We start from the raw sequence: 16,192 nt of genomic DNA on the forward strand, positions 1-16,192 counted from the left end.
TTATTTCAGATCTAGTAGAGATATATAAATTAGTGAGACATAATTTGTGATTGAGACAAATATAAATAAATTTATTAAAAGACAAACCACTTAACTTCGTTGTATTAAAATATTTTTTTATATATTATAATAATTTTAATAATTAATTCATTTTTTAGAATATGGGTTTGTGCATATATTTGGGTGTACGGGGGAAGGCCCAATTTAGTAGCATAACGTACATTTGCGTATTGGGCCTTGTTTTGTGTCAGGTTATATAGCTTTGCGTCTTGTGTCCCCTCCTCATTCAGAGCCGTTAAGCTCTCCCACAATTACTTGCATACAAATTTATACTCACAAAAACAAGAGACTAAGAAGCAAACACGAGCTGCTGTTCACTTGACCTCCAGGTTCACTATCTGTTGTTAATTATAATATAATGGAGCCGGGTGGTGAAGACGTCGTCGCTGCGGCGGCGCCAGAGCAACCACCGCCGGCGGCGGAGCCGGAAGAAATGAAAAAAGCAAATGATGACAAGTTGAAATATGAATTGTTGTCGATTATAGCTCAGAGACTAATGGACAAGATTACTTCATCATCTGATAATCCTGATTCTTCTGTTCTTCACGCTCTCGCTTCGCTTCTCGAAACTCAAGAGTCTAGGTCTATTTTTATGCTCTCCTCTCCTCAATTCACATTTGTCATCTGTGTTTGTTTTATGCATATGTGTTTTGGTATCTCCAAATCTCGAGTTTAGTTAGTTACTGATTTTAGTATGGAATGTGCTTATGTGTTCTATTTGTGGATGATTATGCGAAAATGTAGGTTATAATTTTACATGTTTTTATAGTAAATGTTTGCTAGTAATATGTACAACATAATTTTATGTCCTAGTTTCAATTTAAACGTGTTATAGCTGTATGTATTGATATATTGAGTGTGTTTATGTTGTATCGGGTTTTCAGTTACTTGAAGGTTTGAAAGTAGGAATTGAGTGATTAAGAAAAGTAGAGTAGTTGGACTGGTTCTGATATTTAAGTACTGATAATAGCATTTAGAAATTGCTCACAAGTTTTTTAAGCTTGTATGAGAGTAAGTTGAATGTTCTTAGATTTCATTGTTAAATTGTCGATAATTTCTGTCGATTAATTGGCAATGTATGTATGGTAGACACTTTTCAAGCCTCTGGTACACTTGCAAGGGGATTTTGAAGGATCTAAACTCTATTAATTTACATTGCCAAATAGATGCGGTGTCAACATGATTAGTGAACTGTTGCTTAGTCTGCAGGAGTTTTGAAGGAATTGGAAAGGCCCTCAAACTTTCACCTGAATTGTAAAATACAGACACAATCCCCTTGTTGAAACAATTAGAATTAATGTAGGTTAATCATACATTATTAGCCACTTGCAATTGCAGGAATTAACCATGTAAATATCGGTGATTGTTGTACCAAGCTTAGTGATGAATATGTGACTCTTGATGTTCAGAAGGGGATTTCATTGTCTTGGAAAGTAACTAAATGCCTTTCAGCTCACTGTGAGATTTCGAACATAGCTAAAACTAAGATGAGGAATGAAGAACTATATGCTAGAATGTAGATACTTGTTCTTGTCTTTTATTAAGCGGTTGATTAGTCTTAGAACTTTGTATTTTACTTCATCTCATATTTGCTACTAGAAGAGGTGCCTCTTTTTTTTTTCCCTTTTTTTTCTGCACCGTATTTTATTTACACATCTTTGTTAACATCTGATAAGCATTTCATCGCAAGGCCACAACTTTATTTTTTCCTTTTTCTAGTGAGATTTCCCTTGAAACTTTGTAGCTTTCTAGCTGCATTCACAGAATTTAGATTCTAGATTGAGTACATAAATTTCAATGAAGCAGGTCAGTAAATCTTGTCAGATTTATGAAATGATTGATTGAAATTGTTAAAAGTTATTAGAGCAACACTCGTGAAAAGCTGAATTACCCAACATGGACTGATAATTATTTGCCCCCTGATCCAACTACCCATAAATTTTTCAATTTCTTTCAGTCGTATGCACAGACTTCTAAACTAAGTTATTGGGAAGGGAGAGTTTACCAAGTGAATTTAAACAATCCAGTCAGTTATCTCTTGTGAAGCATTTAACAAAGCTAACTGAGTTGCTTAAGTGTTAAAACACTGAACATTAGAATGACTACCACAGCCCATATTTTCCCTTGACAGTGTGATGGAGTTGGAGGGGCTAGATGGTGCTTCTTGTTGAACAGAAGGGAGATGCATGTGGACAAGATCCTATATGGTTCAACTGAAGTTCAATAAAAGATATTCACACCCACGACATTTTATCCTTCCCTTACAAACACTGGGCTATTAGGCTAATTTTTCTCGTTAGACAAACATATTTAAGAAGTGGTGATGTAAGCTTTTGTGATTCATGTTTCATAGTTTCCAATAGGGGAGTATCATGTCTAACATACAATACCAAATTTTTTTTAGTGGAAATGATCTTCAGTTTCTCCACTATGCAATAATATATTTATATATATATATATATATAACTTTTTAATGTTTAACTTTATGTTGCCTCCGCAATGCAGGTATATGGAAGATACATTTGAGTCCACTGTGAATAATGTTCGTGCTTCACATACCATTGGACGGTTGGGGAATCTGATCCGGGTAATGTAATATTATCTATTTCTAAATTAAAAAAAAATCAAATGAGTACATCATACCTCATGCTTACAATCATGATTAGTTGCTGTTTATGTATATTTTTGCGTGGTTTTTGGAATCTCCTCCGGAGAGTCAAGCTACTATTCACATGATTTTGCACTGATACAAAGTTGACCTGATTATAACATTTATACTGTTTTCTTGTTCTACAGGACAATGATGATTTTTTTGAATTAATTTCTTCAAAGTTTTTGTCAGAATCTAGATACTCACTATCTGTCCAGGCAGCTGCTGTGAGGGTTCTCTTCAGCTGTTCATTGACGTGGATGGTACAATATTCTAATGGTCTTTCTTCAACCTTTAACTTCAACTTGATAAATTGTTCAGACATTAACTTCTGATAATTCTGTACTTGCATACCAGCACCCCCATGTTTTTGAAGAAAACGTGTTAGAGAACATAAATGGTTGGGCGGCAAATGATGCTTCTAGGTTTCGTGGTAAGGATTATAATTCAAACAGTAATCATGGATTGCGAAAATCCTCTGAGGCTGAAATGTTAAGGACCTATTCCACTGGACTTCTTGCCATATGTTTGTCCGGGTATGCTCTTTACCCTGTTTTGTTATTGTTATAATAAATAGCAGTAATTTGAAGTTGTAAATAATGTCTGCAGTGGTGGTCAATTAGTTGAAGATGTGTTAGCATCTGGATTGTCAGCGAAGTTGATTCGATATCTTCGTATCCGGTCTCTAGGGGAGCCAAATAGAAAAGATGCAAACCATTCAATAGAGCGCAAGCTTGCTTCAGCTACCTCAGTTCGAAGAAAAGAAGAAGGTAGGAACCGATTTCGGCATGTCTCAGAGAATTTTCAGTTGGATGCTCCTAGGATAATAGATGGGGTGGTAGGTGATCAAATTACCGGAAAGGATAATGAGAGAAACTTCATTAGGCCATCATATCAATCTTGGAATGATGGCGATGCTGGAGAATCCCCTGATAGATTGGCGGATGATGATAAATACGGGAATGATGCAGAGGGCTGTGATGGATGGCATATTCAGGATTTATGTGGAAAAAATGAAAAATGTGGTGATAGACATGGTCAAGGAAGATCTTTAAGAGAAGAAGATTTTGATGATGGTGGAGAGGATTCGTCAAAGCGCAGGGTAAGTCGTGGATTGGTAAAATCCGGAGGAAGGTGGAAAATAAATGGAGTTGTGGATGCCAAACATGGTTTAGCATCTCCAGGGGCAGGGAGAGGACAGGAGTGTAGAACAATGGACATGGCAGCTGCAATTGACCGAAATTCAAGAAGCATGACAGATGTTAAGGGGGTTTTAGGGACGGTTGGAGACTCTTATGCCACCGAAAGAGAAGATAATGATGACTGCTTCCAGGAATGCAGAATTGGATCCAAGGATATATCAGATCTGGTTAAGAAAGCAGTCAGAGCTGCCGAAGCTGAAGCAAGAGCAGCCGCTGCTCCTGCAGATGCCATCAAAGCAGCTGGTGATTCTGCTGCCGAATTTGTCAAGGCTGCTGCATTGGAGGTTAGTTGTTTATCGTTTCATCCTTGTTTAATCTTAGAAACGTCATCAATCAGTGAATATTATTTGGATGAACTCTGGCATACAAAAGCACCTTTTTGACGAAAAGGTTGTTAAAGTATGTTACAAAGTTACACCATACTATTTTATAATCTTTAAAAACTTAATGTAAAGCGACTATATCTAACATCTTTTTCTACAATTACATTCTAAGAGATGCATATTAGAATAGGATTTTTGCTCCCCGGGAAAATGTCATTTTCAAATAATCATCAGTCATCTATAAATCAGGATTTGTGCTCTCGCGTGGAAGAGTATATTGTTTATGAAGCAACTCAGAATTAGATAATACAGAATTGTGAGTGAATGAAAAGCAATGCACCACTATAATTAGACCACAAATAATTCATATTCATAGTAGTATATTAATTGAGTGTCAACAAGTTGATTGTGTAGGTAATAAGGATGATGTCTAAACTCTAAAGTGGCTGAAATTTATTGTAAGTTTTGACTAGTTACTGTATCTTTTACTGCAATTGATGTTTTGTTTCTTTTTCCTTAGTTTGATGTGTGACACTAATATGTTACTGAAACACTCTAATTATCTTCCTCTTTTAGTCAAATAGTTTATGTTGGGGCAACCAGGCGCAAGAAGACTTCTGGTCTTATCAAAAACAATTTTTTTTTAGATACGAGGTCACTAAGACAATTGGCAAGCAGTCTACAAAAATATATTAAATTTCAGGAGTAATGGGACTTGGGTGACTTTCCGACCAGCTTCTGGAATTATCGCCAGGTTTAGTTTCCGGAAAAATTGGGCCCAAATCAGTTTAGTTTCCGTAGAAAAAAATAGGGAATTGGTAAAAAACAAATAAAATGTTGTATTTTGTTGTCTATTGTAGTTCACTAGATTCTTAATTTAATTTTTGCAGCAGATACCTAAATTTATATGTTTTTATTTGGTTGTTCTAAAAAATGAGTTTATAAAATGTTCTAACATGAGTGATTAGCTGATTATTATAAAATATCTAAATACATTTGATGTTTACACCAGTAAATCCTTCCACGTACTCCTGTCAGGATTAGTACTTTTATGTCTATGTAGTATATATACTGTGATAGTAGTAGTTAGGGTAATATTGTCTTTTCCTGTTTGTCAAGTTAGTTAGAGTTGAGTCTAGTTCTATAAATACTTGTGTGAGTTCTGTAATTTTCATTATATTGAATATGAAAATGAAATCAGTTTCCACCAACCTCTTTCTCTCTCTATCATAAACTTTCTCTCTCTGGGGTTTCTAGCTTAGAACTCTATTTTCTCTCTCAGTTCTGTCTAAGATCTCTCTGAATCTCTCTGTTTCTCTGCTGATCTCTCTCTAATCTGTTCTTAATTCTCTCTATTAGCTGTTAAACACCAAAAATATACAGAGCTCTATAACCAGATCAACCACTGCTTCTATCCTGCTGAACACTCAAATCCGAGTAGATCGAGCCTAGATTCACAGTAATCTCTCATCAAAGTTCAGACCTTTGCAATCAGGTGTTGTTCTAGCTTATACTTTCAGATCTGTGAATTTTACTGTTAGTACCAACTAAGTTGTAGTTGTGACAGCTGTTTGTGCGTGATCACTTGTGGATCAGTTGATATTAAAGGAGAAAAGTACAAAAACAACAAGTTTATTACATTTCTAGTAGTTATATACTCTGTTCTGTGTTAGTACTGTGATTACTGGCGTGAATTGGTGGAATTGAAGTGTTGCTGTGTGATCTCAGTAGTTAAGAAAGGAATTGAAGATTGAGAATTAGGATATATAGTGATTGCTGAGAAATATTGATAGAGCACACTAAGTGTTTAATAAATTGCAAGTGAGAACTGTTGTGTAAGAAATAGAGATGGATTCAACAGTGAATAAGGAAGGAGATAAGTCCTTTGATGATACTGTAGTGCTAGTCAAACAGCAGATTAAGGCTAACAAAGAGATGACTGATAAGAAATTAGAAAAACTTGAGGCTACAATAGAGATAGCCAGGGAGATGATGTTAAAATTTTTACAGATGAAAACACAAGAAGAAGGATTTGTTTGGTTCTAGGAAGAAAGAGAAAACTGGAGAATTCATAAGGAATGACACATCAGAGAATAAGAAATTGCAACACCTTAAGTTGAGTTTTCCAAAGTTGGAGGCAGGTAAAGCTGTTGAGGACCCAATACAGGATTGCAATCAATATTTTGCAATATTTGGAATAAGTGAAGGTAAGAACGTGGCCATTGTTGGAATGCACCTTGAAGGATCTGCCAAAAGTTGGTATCAGGTGTTTATGTTAGCAAATGTTCATACAGACTGGAACCACTTCTCTAGATCCATTGTGGCTAGATTTAGTATGATAGAACAAGAGCTGCTATTTGAGCATTTCAAGCAGCTTAAGCAAGAGAATACTGTGGAACAGTATTTCAATAAATTTGAGAGATACATGGAGCAAGTTAAGCAGAAAATACCATCTCTATCTGAAGAGTATTTCATTGAATGTTTCCTTAGTGGATTACAGAGGGAAATACAGGTAGTGGTTCAATTACTTGGCCCTGAAACCTTGGAGCAAGCTTTTAAGAGAGCTAGATCATGAGAATTGTCAAGAAAGTTTGACAAGAAGGTAATCAATAACTGGATGTCCACTGCAGATAAGGGAAAGATTCAAGTAATGGAAGTTTTAGATAGTGACAAGGAAAATCAGATTATGCTGGAGAACCATGTTGCTTCAGATGCAGGAATTGTTAAATCAGAGGAAGGAAAACTATCTCATCAGATGGCAGTATCTGTACATGCCATTGAGGGAGTAAAAGGTAATCAGACTATTACCTTGACTGACATCAAGGGAAAGAAGCAATTTTCTATATTAGTAGATGGAGGTAGTACTCACAGTTCCATTGATGAGAATATTGCTAAGCAGCTGAAGTGTGAATTGGTAAAGACACCACCATTAAAGGTTTTGGTGGCTAATGGAAACCAGCTAACCAGTCAGTATGAGTGTAGCAATTTTACATGGCAAATTGCAGGGTATAGTTTTCAGACTTCTGTGAAAACCTTACCTATGGGGAGCTATGATTTGGTACTTGGTGTGGATTGGTTGGGGTCTCTTGGGCCAGTCACTTTGAATTTTAAGCATCTACAAATGCAGTTCCAACATCAAGGAAAGATGGTTACATTGACACTTGACAGGGAATAGTAAGGCAGAAAAACCAAGGCTACAACAAATGACTGCTGCCCAGTTTGTGAGAAGTTGCCAGAGACAGGAGCATGGTTTGATGTTCCTGTTAGATGTAGTTGAGAAATCAACTGGAGCTTTACTATCTCATCAACTAGTAGGAGAAGTCAAGGAAACTGAGGGGTCTAAGGAATTCAGGAGTTGCTGAAAGAGTATGCTGATATTTTCCAACCACCAGTGGGATTGCCACCACAAAGGCAAATTGAGCATACTATTGAATCGAAAGATGGCTCACAACTATTTTCTATAAGACCCTACATAATTTCATTTGACCAAAAGAATGAAATTGAAACACTAGTAGCTGAAATGCTAGAATTAGGAGTAATAAGGCCTAGTAGTTCTCCTTTTGCATCTCCAATATTACTAGTAAAGAAAAAGGGTGGAACCTGGAGATTTTGCATAGACTACAGGAAACTTAATTCTTTAACCATAAAGAATAAGTTCCCCATTCCTTTTATTGAAGTATTGCTTGATGAACTTCATGGAGCCCAATTCTTCACCAAATTGGATTTGAGAGCTGGCTATCATCAAGTAAGAATGAAAGAAGAGGATGTGGAGAAAACAGCTTTCAGAACTCATTTTGGACATTATGAGTTCACTTTGATGCCTTATGGCCTCACTAATGCCCCTGCAACTTTCCAGAATCTGATGAATGATGTGATCAGGCCACATCTCAGGAAATTTACCTTGGTATTTTTTGATGACATCCTAGTGTATTCTAAGTCCATTGAAGATCACTTAAAACATCCGCAACATGTCTTCAGTCTCATGAGACAACATCAGCTGTTTGCTAAACAGTCTAAGTGTGAGTTTATGACAACTCAGGTTGGATATTTGGGCCATGTGATATCCAGAGAAGGAGTGGTTGTAGATCAATCTAAAGTTAGTGATATGCCGGCTTGGCCACTTCCTAAAAATATCAAGGCATTAAGAGGGTTTCTTGGATTGAGTGGATACTACAGAAAATTTGTTAAAGGATATGGGGTGATAGCTAAACCTTTAACCAACTTGTTACAAAAGGAGAACTTCAATTGGGATGAGGCAGCCACTTCTGCTTTCTTAGCATTGAAACAGGCTATGACTAGTACCCCCGTTCTAAGGTTGCCAGATTTTACTAAGGAGTTTATAGTGGAATCTGATGCTTGCAATATAGGTATTGGTGTTGTGTTGACTCAAGGTCAGCCTTTGGCTTATTTCAGCAAGGCATTGGGGGTGAGGGGGCAGACTATGTCTACCTATGAGAAGGAATTGATGGCTGTGCTTGCAGCTGTGAAGAAATTGTCACCATACCTCATGGATAAACATTTCTTCATAAAAACAGATCATTGGGCATTGAAGTTTCTGGCTGAGCAGAAAATCAGTAACCTTCTGCAACAAAAATGGATTAGCAAACTCATGGGCTATAACTATACAATCCTATACAGGAAGGGGTCTGAAAACACAGTGGCTGATGCTTTATCAAGAATGCATGAAGATCCGGACTTGTCTAAGGAAGAGAACCATGAGGGCATGGTTCCATCTCAAGGAGGGAGGGTTGTCAGGATTAGTACTTCTATGTCTATGTAGTATATATACTGTGATAATAGTAGTTCGGGTAATATTGTCTTTTCCTGTTTGTCAAGTTAGTTAGCGTTGAGTCTAGTTCTATAAATACTTGTATGAGTTCTGTAATTCTCATTATGTTGAATATGAAAATGGAATCAGTTTCCGCCAAACTCTCTCTCTCTCTATAACAAACTTTCTCTCTCTAGGGTTTCTAGCTTAGAACTCTATTTTCTCTCTCATTTCTGTCTAAGATCTCTCTGAATCTCTCTGTTTCTCTGCTGATCTCTCTCTAATCTGTTCTTAATTCTCTCTATTAGCTGTTAATCTCTCTTTTCTGCACTTATAAACCTGAAAACACCAAAAATATACCTAAAACACATATATTGTCATGGAAAACCTGACACTCCAGTTATTCTTAGTAATTGTTATGCTGTAAGCTTACCGAGGCAAACCAATTTCCGATTTACTGTCTACTGATAACAAGTGTGACTGTAGTAAAAGTTATTTTACCATTAATTGTTTGCTTTTAGGTATTTGAAGAGACAGATGACGAAGGAGCTGCTGTTTTGGCTGCTTCTAAAGCTGCAATGACAGTCATTGATGCTGGTCATGCAGTTGAAATTTCAAGGTAAGTAATGTATTCTTATATACATGCTTAGAGTTGACAAGAAGGTTATGGTGAACCCAGGCTTATCCATCCCTTACTGTTAATAGGAACTTACAAGGTGTTGAATCAGATCCAATCTCTCAAGTGACTGAACAAGAAAAAAATGATGAAACTGAGGAGTTCTTTATTCCGGACAGCGGGTCTCTAGAAAACTTAAAAGAAAGGTTTTGTATCCAGTGTCTGGAGATACTTGGAGAATATGTGGAGGTTCTTGGTCCTGTTTTGCATGAAAAAGGAGTCGATGTCTGTATTGCACTGTTGCAAAGAAGTTCCAGGGTTTCGGAGGAACCAAGAGTTGTGTTGCTCTTGTCTAATGTGCTCAAATTGATCTCTACATTGGCTGCACATAGAAAATTTGCTGCAATGTTCGTGGATCGTGGTGGCATGCAAAAGCTTCTCAATGTTCCAAGAGTTGCTCAGACATTTTTGGGCCTCTCTTCATGCTTGTTGACTCTTGGTTCTCTTCAGGTAAGCAAAATATCTTTTATGACATCTTAAGCTTATTAGTGAATTTCTATGTTAATTTAGAATCTATATCAGTTATTTTTTTTTTCTAACTTTAAGATTGTCTTCTAGGTTACAATGGAACGTGTATGTGCCCTCCCCTCAGATGTTCTCTATAAGGTGATAGAGTTAGCTCTTCAACTTCTTGACTGTCCCCAGGATCTAGCAAGAAAAGACGCCGCTTTATTTTTTGCTGCGGCATTTGTCTTCAGAGCAGTCTTGGATTGCTTTGATGCTCAGGATGGTTTGCAGAAGCTGTACTATCTGTTACATAATGCAGCGTCTGTGAGATCTGGGGTAAGAGGAACATCTGCTTCAGGAGGAACATCACTTCATAACGATCAGTCTCCTTCTCCTTCGGAAGTGTTGACCTCATCTGGGAAGCAGGTAACTTACCACACTTGTGTCACATTAAGACAATATTTTAGAGCGCACCTCCTGCTGCTTGTGGATTCAATACGTCCTAATAAACATACTCGAAGTGCGGCAAGAAATTTACCTAGCGTTAGGGCAGCCTACAAGCCAATTGATATCAGTAATGAGGCTATCGACGCAACGTTTCGTCAGATGCAGAGGGATCGGAAGCTCGGTCCTGCATTTGTTAAAGCCCGATGGCCTGCAGTTGACAAGTTCTTGGCCTTGAGTGGGCATATTACAATGCTGGAGTTGTGTCAGGTTTGAATTAGTATCGTTATGTTCTTGTTTTCTCGCTAAATGAATTTTCACCAATATTAAGTGTAATCTATTGTTTTTCTAAAGGCCCCACCTGTAGAGCGCTACTTGCATGACTTAATTCAATATGCATTGGGTGTTCTCCACATCGTTACACTAGTACCATACAGCCGCAAACTCATAGTCAATGCCACTCTTAGCAATGATCGTGTAGGGATAGCAGTCATTTTAGACGCAGCGAATGGTGCTGGTCAGGTTGAACCGCAGGTAATGTGTTTAAGAATTTTTTGAATTTGTATGTTAAACACCAACTTTTTAATGTAATATGTGCTTGTGATCACATTTGATGCTAAATTAATTATATTGATTTCTTAGATTATTCAAGCAGCACTCAGTGTGCTGGTCAATCTTGTTTGTCCTCCACCATCAATCAGTAATAAACCAACTCTTTTAAGTCATGGGCAGCAGTCTATGATTCAGTCGTCGAATGGTCCTACTGATGAAGGTAGAGACAGAAATGCAGAGTGGAATATCCCAGACCCAACCATTCCTAACCAAAATGAGACAAGGGAGCGGACGAATGATTTGGCTGTGGTAGATAGGATCAGCTCAATGTCTGTTGGTACAGCATCAGCGAGTAATTTATCACTAAATCCTGTATCATCTGTCCCTTCTGGATTAGTTGGAGATCGTAGAATTTCTCTAGGTGTTGGGGCAGGTTGTGCAGGTCTTGCAGCACAAGTGGAACAAGTATTCCATCAAGCTAGAGAGGCTGTACGTGCCAACAACGGAATTAAGGTCCTTCTTCAGCTTCTCCAACCACGCGTACTTACTCCTCCAGGTTCCCTCGTCTGTCTTCAGGCTCTTGCATGCCGAGTGCTGCTTGGTTTAGCCAGAGATGATGCAATTGCGCACATTTTAACTAAGCTTCAGGTAAATAGATTCACAATTTAAAACTATCTAGAATTAATCTTGCATTTAGCTATCCAGAGCTTATAAAATCACCTCATAGTGTAGGTATAATCTTGCATTTTGTTAATGCAGAATAGTAAGTATATTCTAATTTTTTTAGGTTGGGAAAAACCTGTCCGAACTTATTCGAGATTCAGGTGGCCAGTCGTCTGCAAGCGAGCAAAGCAGGTGGCAAGCGGAACTAGCTCAGGTCGCGATTGAGCTGATTGCGGTATGAAGTCGATGCTTATATCTTTACAAATACATATCACTCTAAATGTTGTGCCTACCCTATTCACCCAACTGGGGCCTTTTATCAACCAGGCAACTCCTGCTTAACCTAGGCACCCCGTTTTGACATTCGAAAGTACGAATTATATTATAAATTAAACTGATTCGATTATATGAAATTTTGCAGTATAACCATATTTTGGATATAATAATGTTGAGTAGAAGTGATATATAAATTCAGGAGTAAAAATTGACACTCTTTGTCTCTTTATGTGTTGAACTTCAAAACTATGTTGTGGCTTACACAAGCTCTGCTTCCGTTAATACAACGAAAGTGGAATAATTATTCTTACGTTTACTTTGGTGTTCATTTTCCTTTTTAGCATAAATTAATGTGGATTCGCCCCCCTGGGCTATATCTGTAGGTTGTCACTAATTCTGGTCGCGCAAGTACTTTTACAGCGACTGATGCTGCTATTCCTACTTTAAGGCGCATAGAGAGAGCTGCTATAGCTGCTGCTACTCCAATTAGTTATCATCCCAGGTATTTAATTCTTGATTTTTTTAGATCTATGGGTACATGCTCACTTTTCTGTTTTAACTTTGTGCCTAATGCATGTTCTTAATTGTCAAACTCAGAGAACTTCTTTTACTAATACACGAACACCTACAAGCATCTGGATTGGCAACAACTGCGGCTACACTTTTGAAAGAGGCTCGATTGAAACCTCTGCCTTTATTAGCAGCTCCATCATCTCTGTCACATCAAAGCTCTGGACAGGAAACCCCTTCTGTACAAGTCCATTGGCCTTCTCGAAATGTGTCCTGCGCATTTTATTCTGATAAACTAAAATCTGCCTCCTTAGATGAAGATTCCAGCAGTAAGCTCAATTCAGACGTTTCGTCGTCAAAGAAGAGATCTTTGGTTTACGCATCTACACATGGTTTGCAGCCCAAATCTCAAGATTCTTACCCTGCATCTACCATTAACAAAACTATGAAGAAGTTATGTGTCCCAGACGGCACACCACAAACTTCATCTTTATTATCTGCGATAAAACCCAGTAGAGCTGCAGATAATAGTTTTAAAACTCCAAACACATTGCTAATGAAGCGCAAGTTGTCTGAAACACCTGAGACTGGATCATCTACATCGAAACAACGTGTTAAGACAGGTGGTAATGGAGTTCGGAATGCAGTTTATAAGACACCTAATAGTGTTTGTAAAAGCAGTATGCTGGCTGAATCAAATGCTTTTACCACACCATGTTTTTTTAAAGATTCTCATGGGAGATTAATATCAGGTGGTTTGCTCTCAGAAAATTTAGAGAATATAAGCAATTCGGCTCAAGCAACACCCTCTCTACATCGCGGTCTGTTAAATGACCCACAATCTGTTAACACAGAACGACTAACTTTAAACTCTATTGTCACTCAGTATCTGAAGAACCAGCACCGGCAATGCCCCGCTCCCATCACTACATTACCGCCACTCTCTCTTTTGCACCCACATGTCTGTCCTGAATCAAAACAAAGCATTGATGCACCATCAAATGTGACTTCCCGACTTACTACACGTGAATACAGAAGCAAGTATAGTGGAATAAATGGAAGCCGCAGGGATCACCAATTTGTCTATAGTAGATTCAGACCATGGAGAACATGCAGGGATGATACTGGTGCTATGCTAAGTTGCATGACTTTTCTAGGAGATTCCTCTCGGATTGCTACGGGTTGCGATTCTGGGGAGCTTAAAATTTTTGACTCTGACAACAGCAATATATTGGAATGCTTTACTAGCCAATATGCTTTGACAAGTCTACAGTCACATCTTTTTGAAGAGACCCAGTTGATTCTTTCTTCAAGCTCCCATGACGTGCGTATATGGGATGCATCTTCCGTGTCAATTGGACCTAGACATTCATTTGAAGAGTGTAAAGGTGGAAAGTTGAGCAATTCAGGAAGAAATTTTGCAGCATTGTCATTGGAGTCAACAAGACGAGAAATTCGGTTGTATGATATACAGACCTGCAAACTGGAAACAATGTTTATAGACACAAATTCGAGTTTATTAGGACGTTCACATGTGTACTCTCTCGTTCACTTTAGTCCCTCAGACTCAATGTTACTCTGGAATGGAGTCTTGTGGGACCTTCGAGAGCCCCACCCCGTCCATCACTTTGATCAGTTTACTGATTATGGCGGTGGTGGTTTCCATCCAGCTGGTAATGAGGTATGGAAAATTGTCTCCGTCACTTTATAAATGTAGAGTTGATCACTGATAAAATTAGGGAAATTTTTAACACAAAAGGTTTCATGTTTCTTCCAAAAGATACACAACCATATCTATATTGATTCTGTTGGCCTAGCCCAATTTACATATACACAGATTGTGGCCGAACAGTAACATGTAAAGCACTTCCAATTCTGCATGGGATCTGGTTTAGTTACATGCATTCTTACAGTCCTCGAACAGTATGGATTGTCCTGTAGAGGTTAGAGGTAGTATAGCTTTTATCCGCAGTTGCTGTAAATTGATTTTGTTTCACAGGTCATCATAAACTCTGAAGTCTGGGATCTTCGAAAATTTAGGCTGCTTCGCAGTGTACCATCCCTGGACCAAACAGTAGTTTCTTTCAATGGCAGTGGAGATGTAATATATGCAACCTTGAGGAGGAATCTTGATGACCTTACTGCTGCCTTACTACCTCGACGAGTTAAACATCCACTGTGTTCAGCCTTCCGCACTGTGGATGCTGTCAACTACTCTGACATTGCCACTATACCAGTGGATCGCTGTGTACTTGATTTTGTAACTGAGCCCACTGATTCTGTTGTTGGGTTGGTTACAATGGATGACCCAGAAGAAATGTATTCTTCAGTCAGGGTTTATGAGATAGGTCGCAGGAGACCAACTGATGATGACTCAGATCCTGATGATGCTGAGACTGATGAAGACGACGAAGATGAAGATGACCTAGACGAGGATCAGTTGCTGGGACTTGTGGGAGATGGTGGAAGTGATATGGATGATACGAGTTTTGATGATGATAGTGGAAATGAGCTAGAGGATGATGACAATGAAGATCAAGATGATGACGGGGTTTTCATGATTGAGGAACAAGACGAAGACGGTGGAATGCTGGAGTTTGTGATTGACGGTGATGATAGTCAGGTGGATGAATCATCTAGCAGCGAAGGAGACGATGACGATTTTGTAGGTTCCTTTTAAAGTCTTGCCATATATGTACAATCTGAAGCTGAGAATATATCAGTGTCAGTCAGGTCCATGGTGAAAGTTTATACCACCAATAGAATTTTGGGTATAATCTGTATTCTTGCAATTCTTTTTACAAACTTTTATTTTGTAGCTCAGCTCAGTCTACAAATTTTGGAAGAGATGTATTATTTAATTTTTTTTATACAGGTAATGAACCTAACAATTTTGATTTTATATTGAATTATTTACATTTTTATGGGGAATGAGTAATTGACACCTTGCTCAAGACTCAAGGTCATGCAACTATACTGGAGGATTGCGGCCTTGGAAATGAACCGCTACGTATAAATTGCCGAGATATGAAATTCATGATAATTGATAATTTGTTTCGATATCAATTTTTAATTAAGAGATAATTACATAGTATATTAATTGTGCTTATTTTTATTATTATATATTATAAATGATAATTTTATTATATTTCTAGCTCTTGAATAAGAATTTTTACAATTATATCTAACGATTCATATCAATTTAATTTGACGATTCTGGATTGAGTGTTCGGAGGACTAACAATTAAATTTTTAATATTTATATCATTATATCTTATAAATTATAATTTATTATGTTACTGGAAGGATTCGAACATTATAACCGTTGAATTAGAATTTTTAAGATTATATCAACGATTCTCATCAACGACTCTGGATTAAGTGAACATAAATATTTCGTATTTACTATAATAATATAAACATTGTGAAATTTTACATATATAATGTTATTTAAAGATTTGTTTTTTGAAAAGATTCTAAAATATATTTAACACGTATAAGTTAAAATTGTTAGAAGTTCAGGTTTATGATGATTTCCAGATTGCAGATAAACAGAAGATAAACAGAATGCAAGTAAACGAGATTCAAGCTTTGCAGTTTGTTCAGATTTTCCAGCAGTGG

The 16,192-nt window shown here is 37.5% G+C and overlaps 1 protein-coding gene across 1 annotated transcript; it reads left to right on the forward strand.

Moving 5' to 3' along the window:
- The first annotated feature begins 300 nt into the window (after nt 1-300).
- On the forward strand, nt 301-15,495 carry LOC141695181 (DDB1- and CUL4-associated factor homolog 1-like). Its single transcript, XM_074499445.1, has 14 exons — nt 301-642; nt 2,566-2,647; nt 2,857-2,973; nt 3,068-3,246; nt 3,320-4,196; nt 9,525-9,622; nt 9,709-10,129; nt 10,238-10,840; nt 10,925-11,104; nt 11,213-11,770; nt 11,910-12,020; nt 12,445-12,563; nt 12,659-14,252; nt 14,571-15,495. Exons 1-14 carry the CDS (start codon nt 419-421, stop codon nt 15,249-15,251), a joined length of 5,844 nt encoding a protein of 1,947 aa, XP_074355546.1. The 5' UTR covers nt 301-418; the 3' UTR covers nt 15,252-15,495.
- The last annotated feature ends 697 nt before the right edge of the window (nt 15,496-16,192 follow it).

The sequence above is a fragment of the Apium graveolens genome, chromosome 11, assembly GCF_009905375.1.
Source record: "Apium graveolens cultivar Ventura chromosome 11, ASM990537v1, whole genome shotgun sequence".
In the NCBI taxonomy this organism is placed as follows: domain Eukaryota; kingdom Viridiplantae; phylum Streptophyta; class Magnoliopsida; order Apiales; family Apiaceae; genus Apium; species Apium graveolens.

What these genes read in the sequence shown, in the direction of transcription:
- LOC141695181 (XM_074499445.1), top strand. Translation starts at nt 419, where the DNA reads ATGGAGCCGGGTGGTGAAGACGTCGTCGCTGCGGCGGCGCCAGAGCAA. An exon ending in CTCGAAACTCAAGAGTCTAG is followed by an intron (nt 643 to 2,565) that starts GTCTATTTTTAT and finishes TCCGCAATGCAG; the next exon opens with GTATATGGAAGATACATTTG. An exon ending in CATGCAGTTGAAATTTCAAG is followed by an intron (nt 9,623 to 9,708) that starts GTAAGTAATGTA and finishes TACTGTTAATAG; the next exon opens with GAACTTACAAGGTGTTGAAT.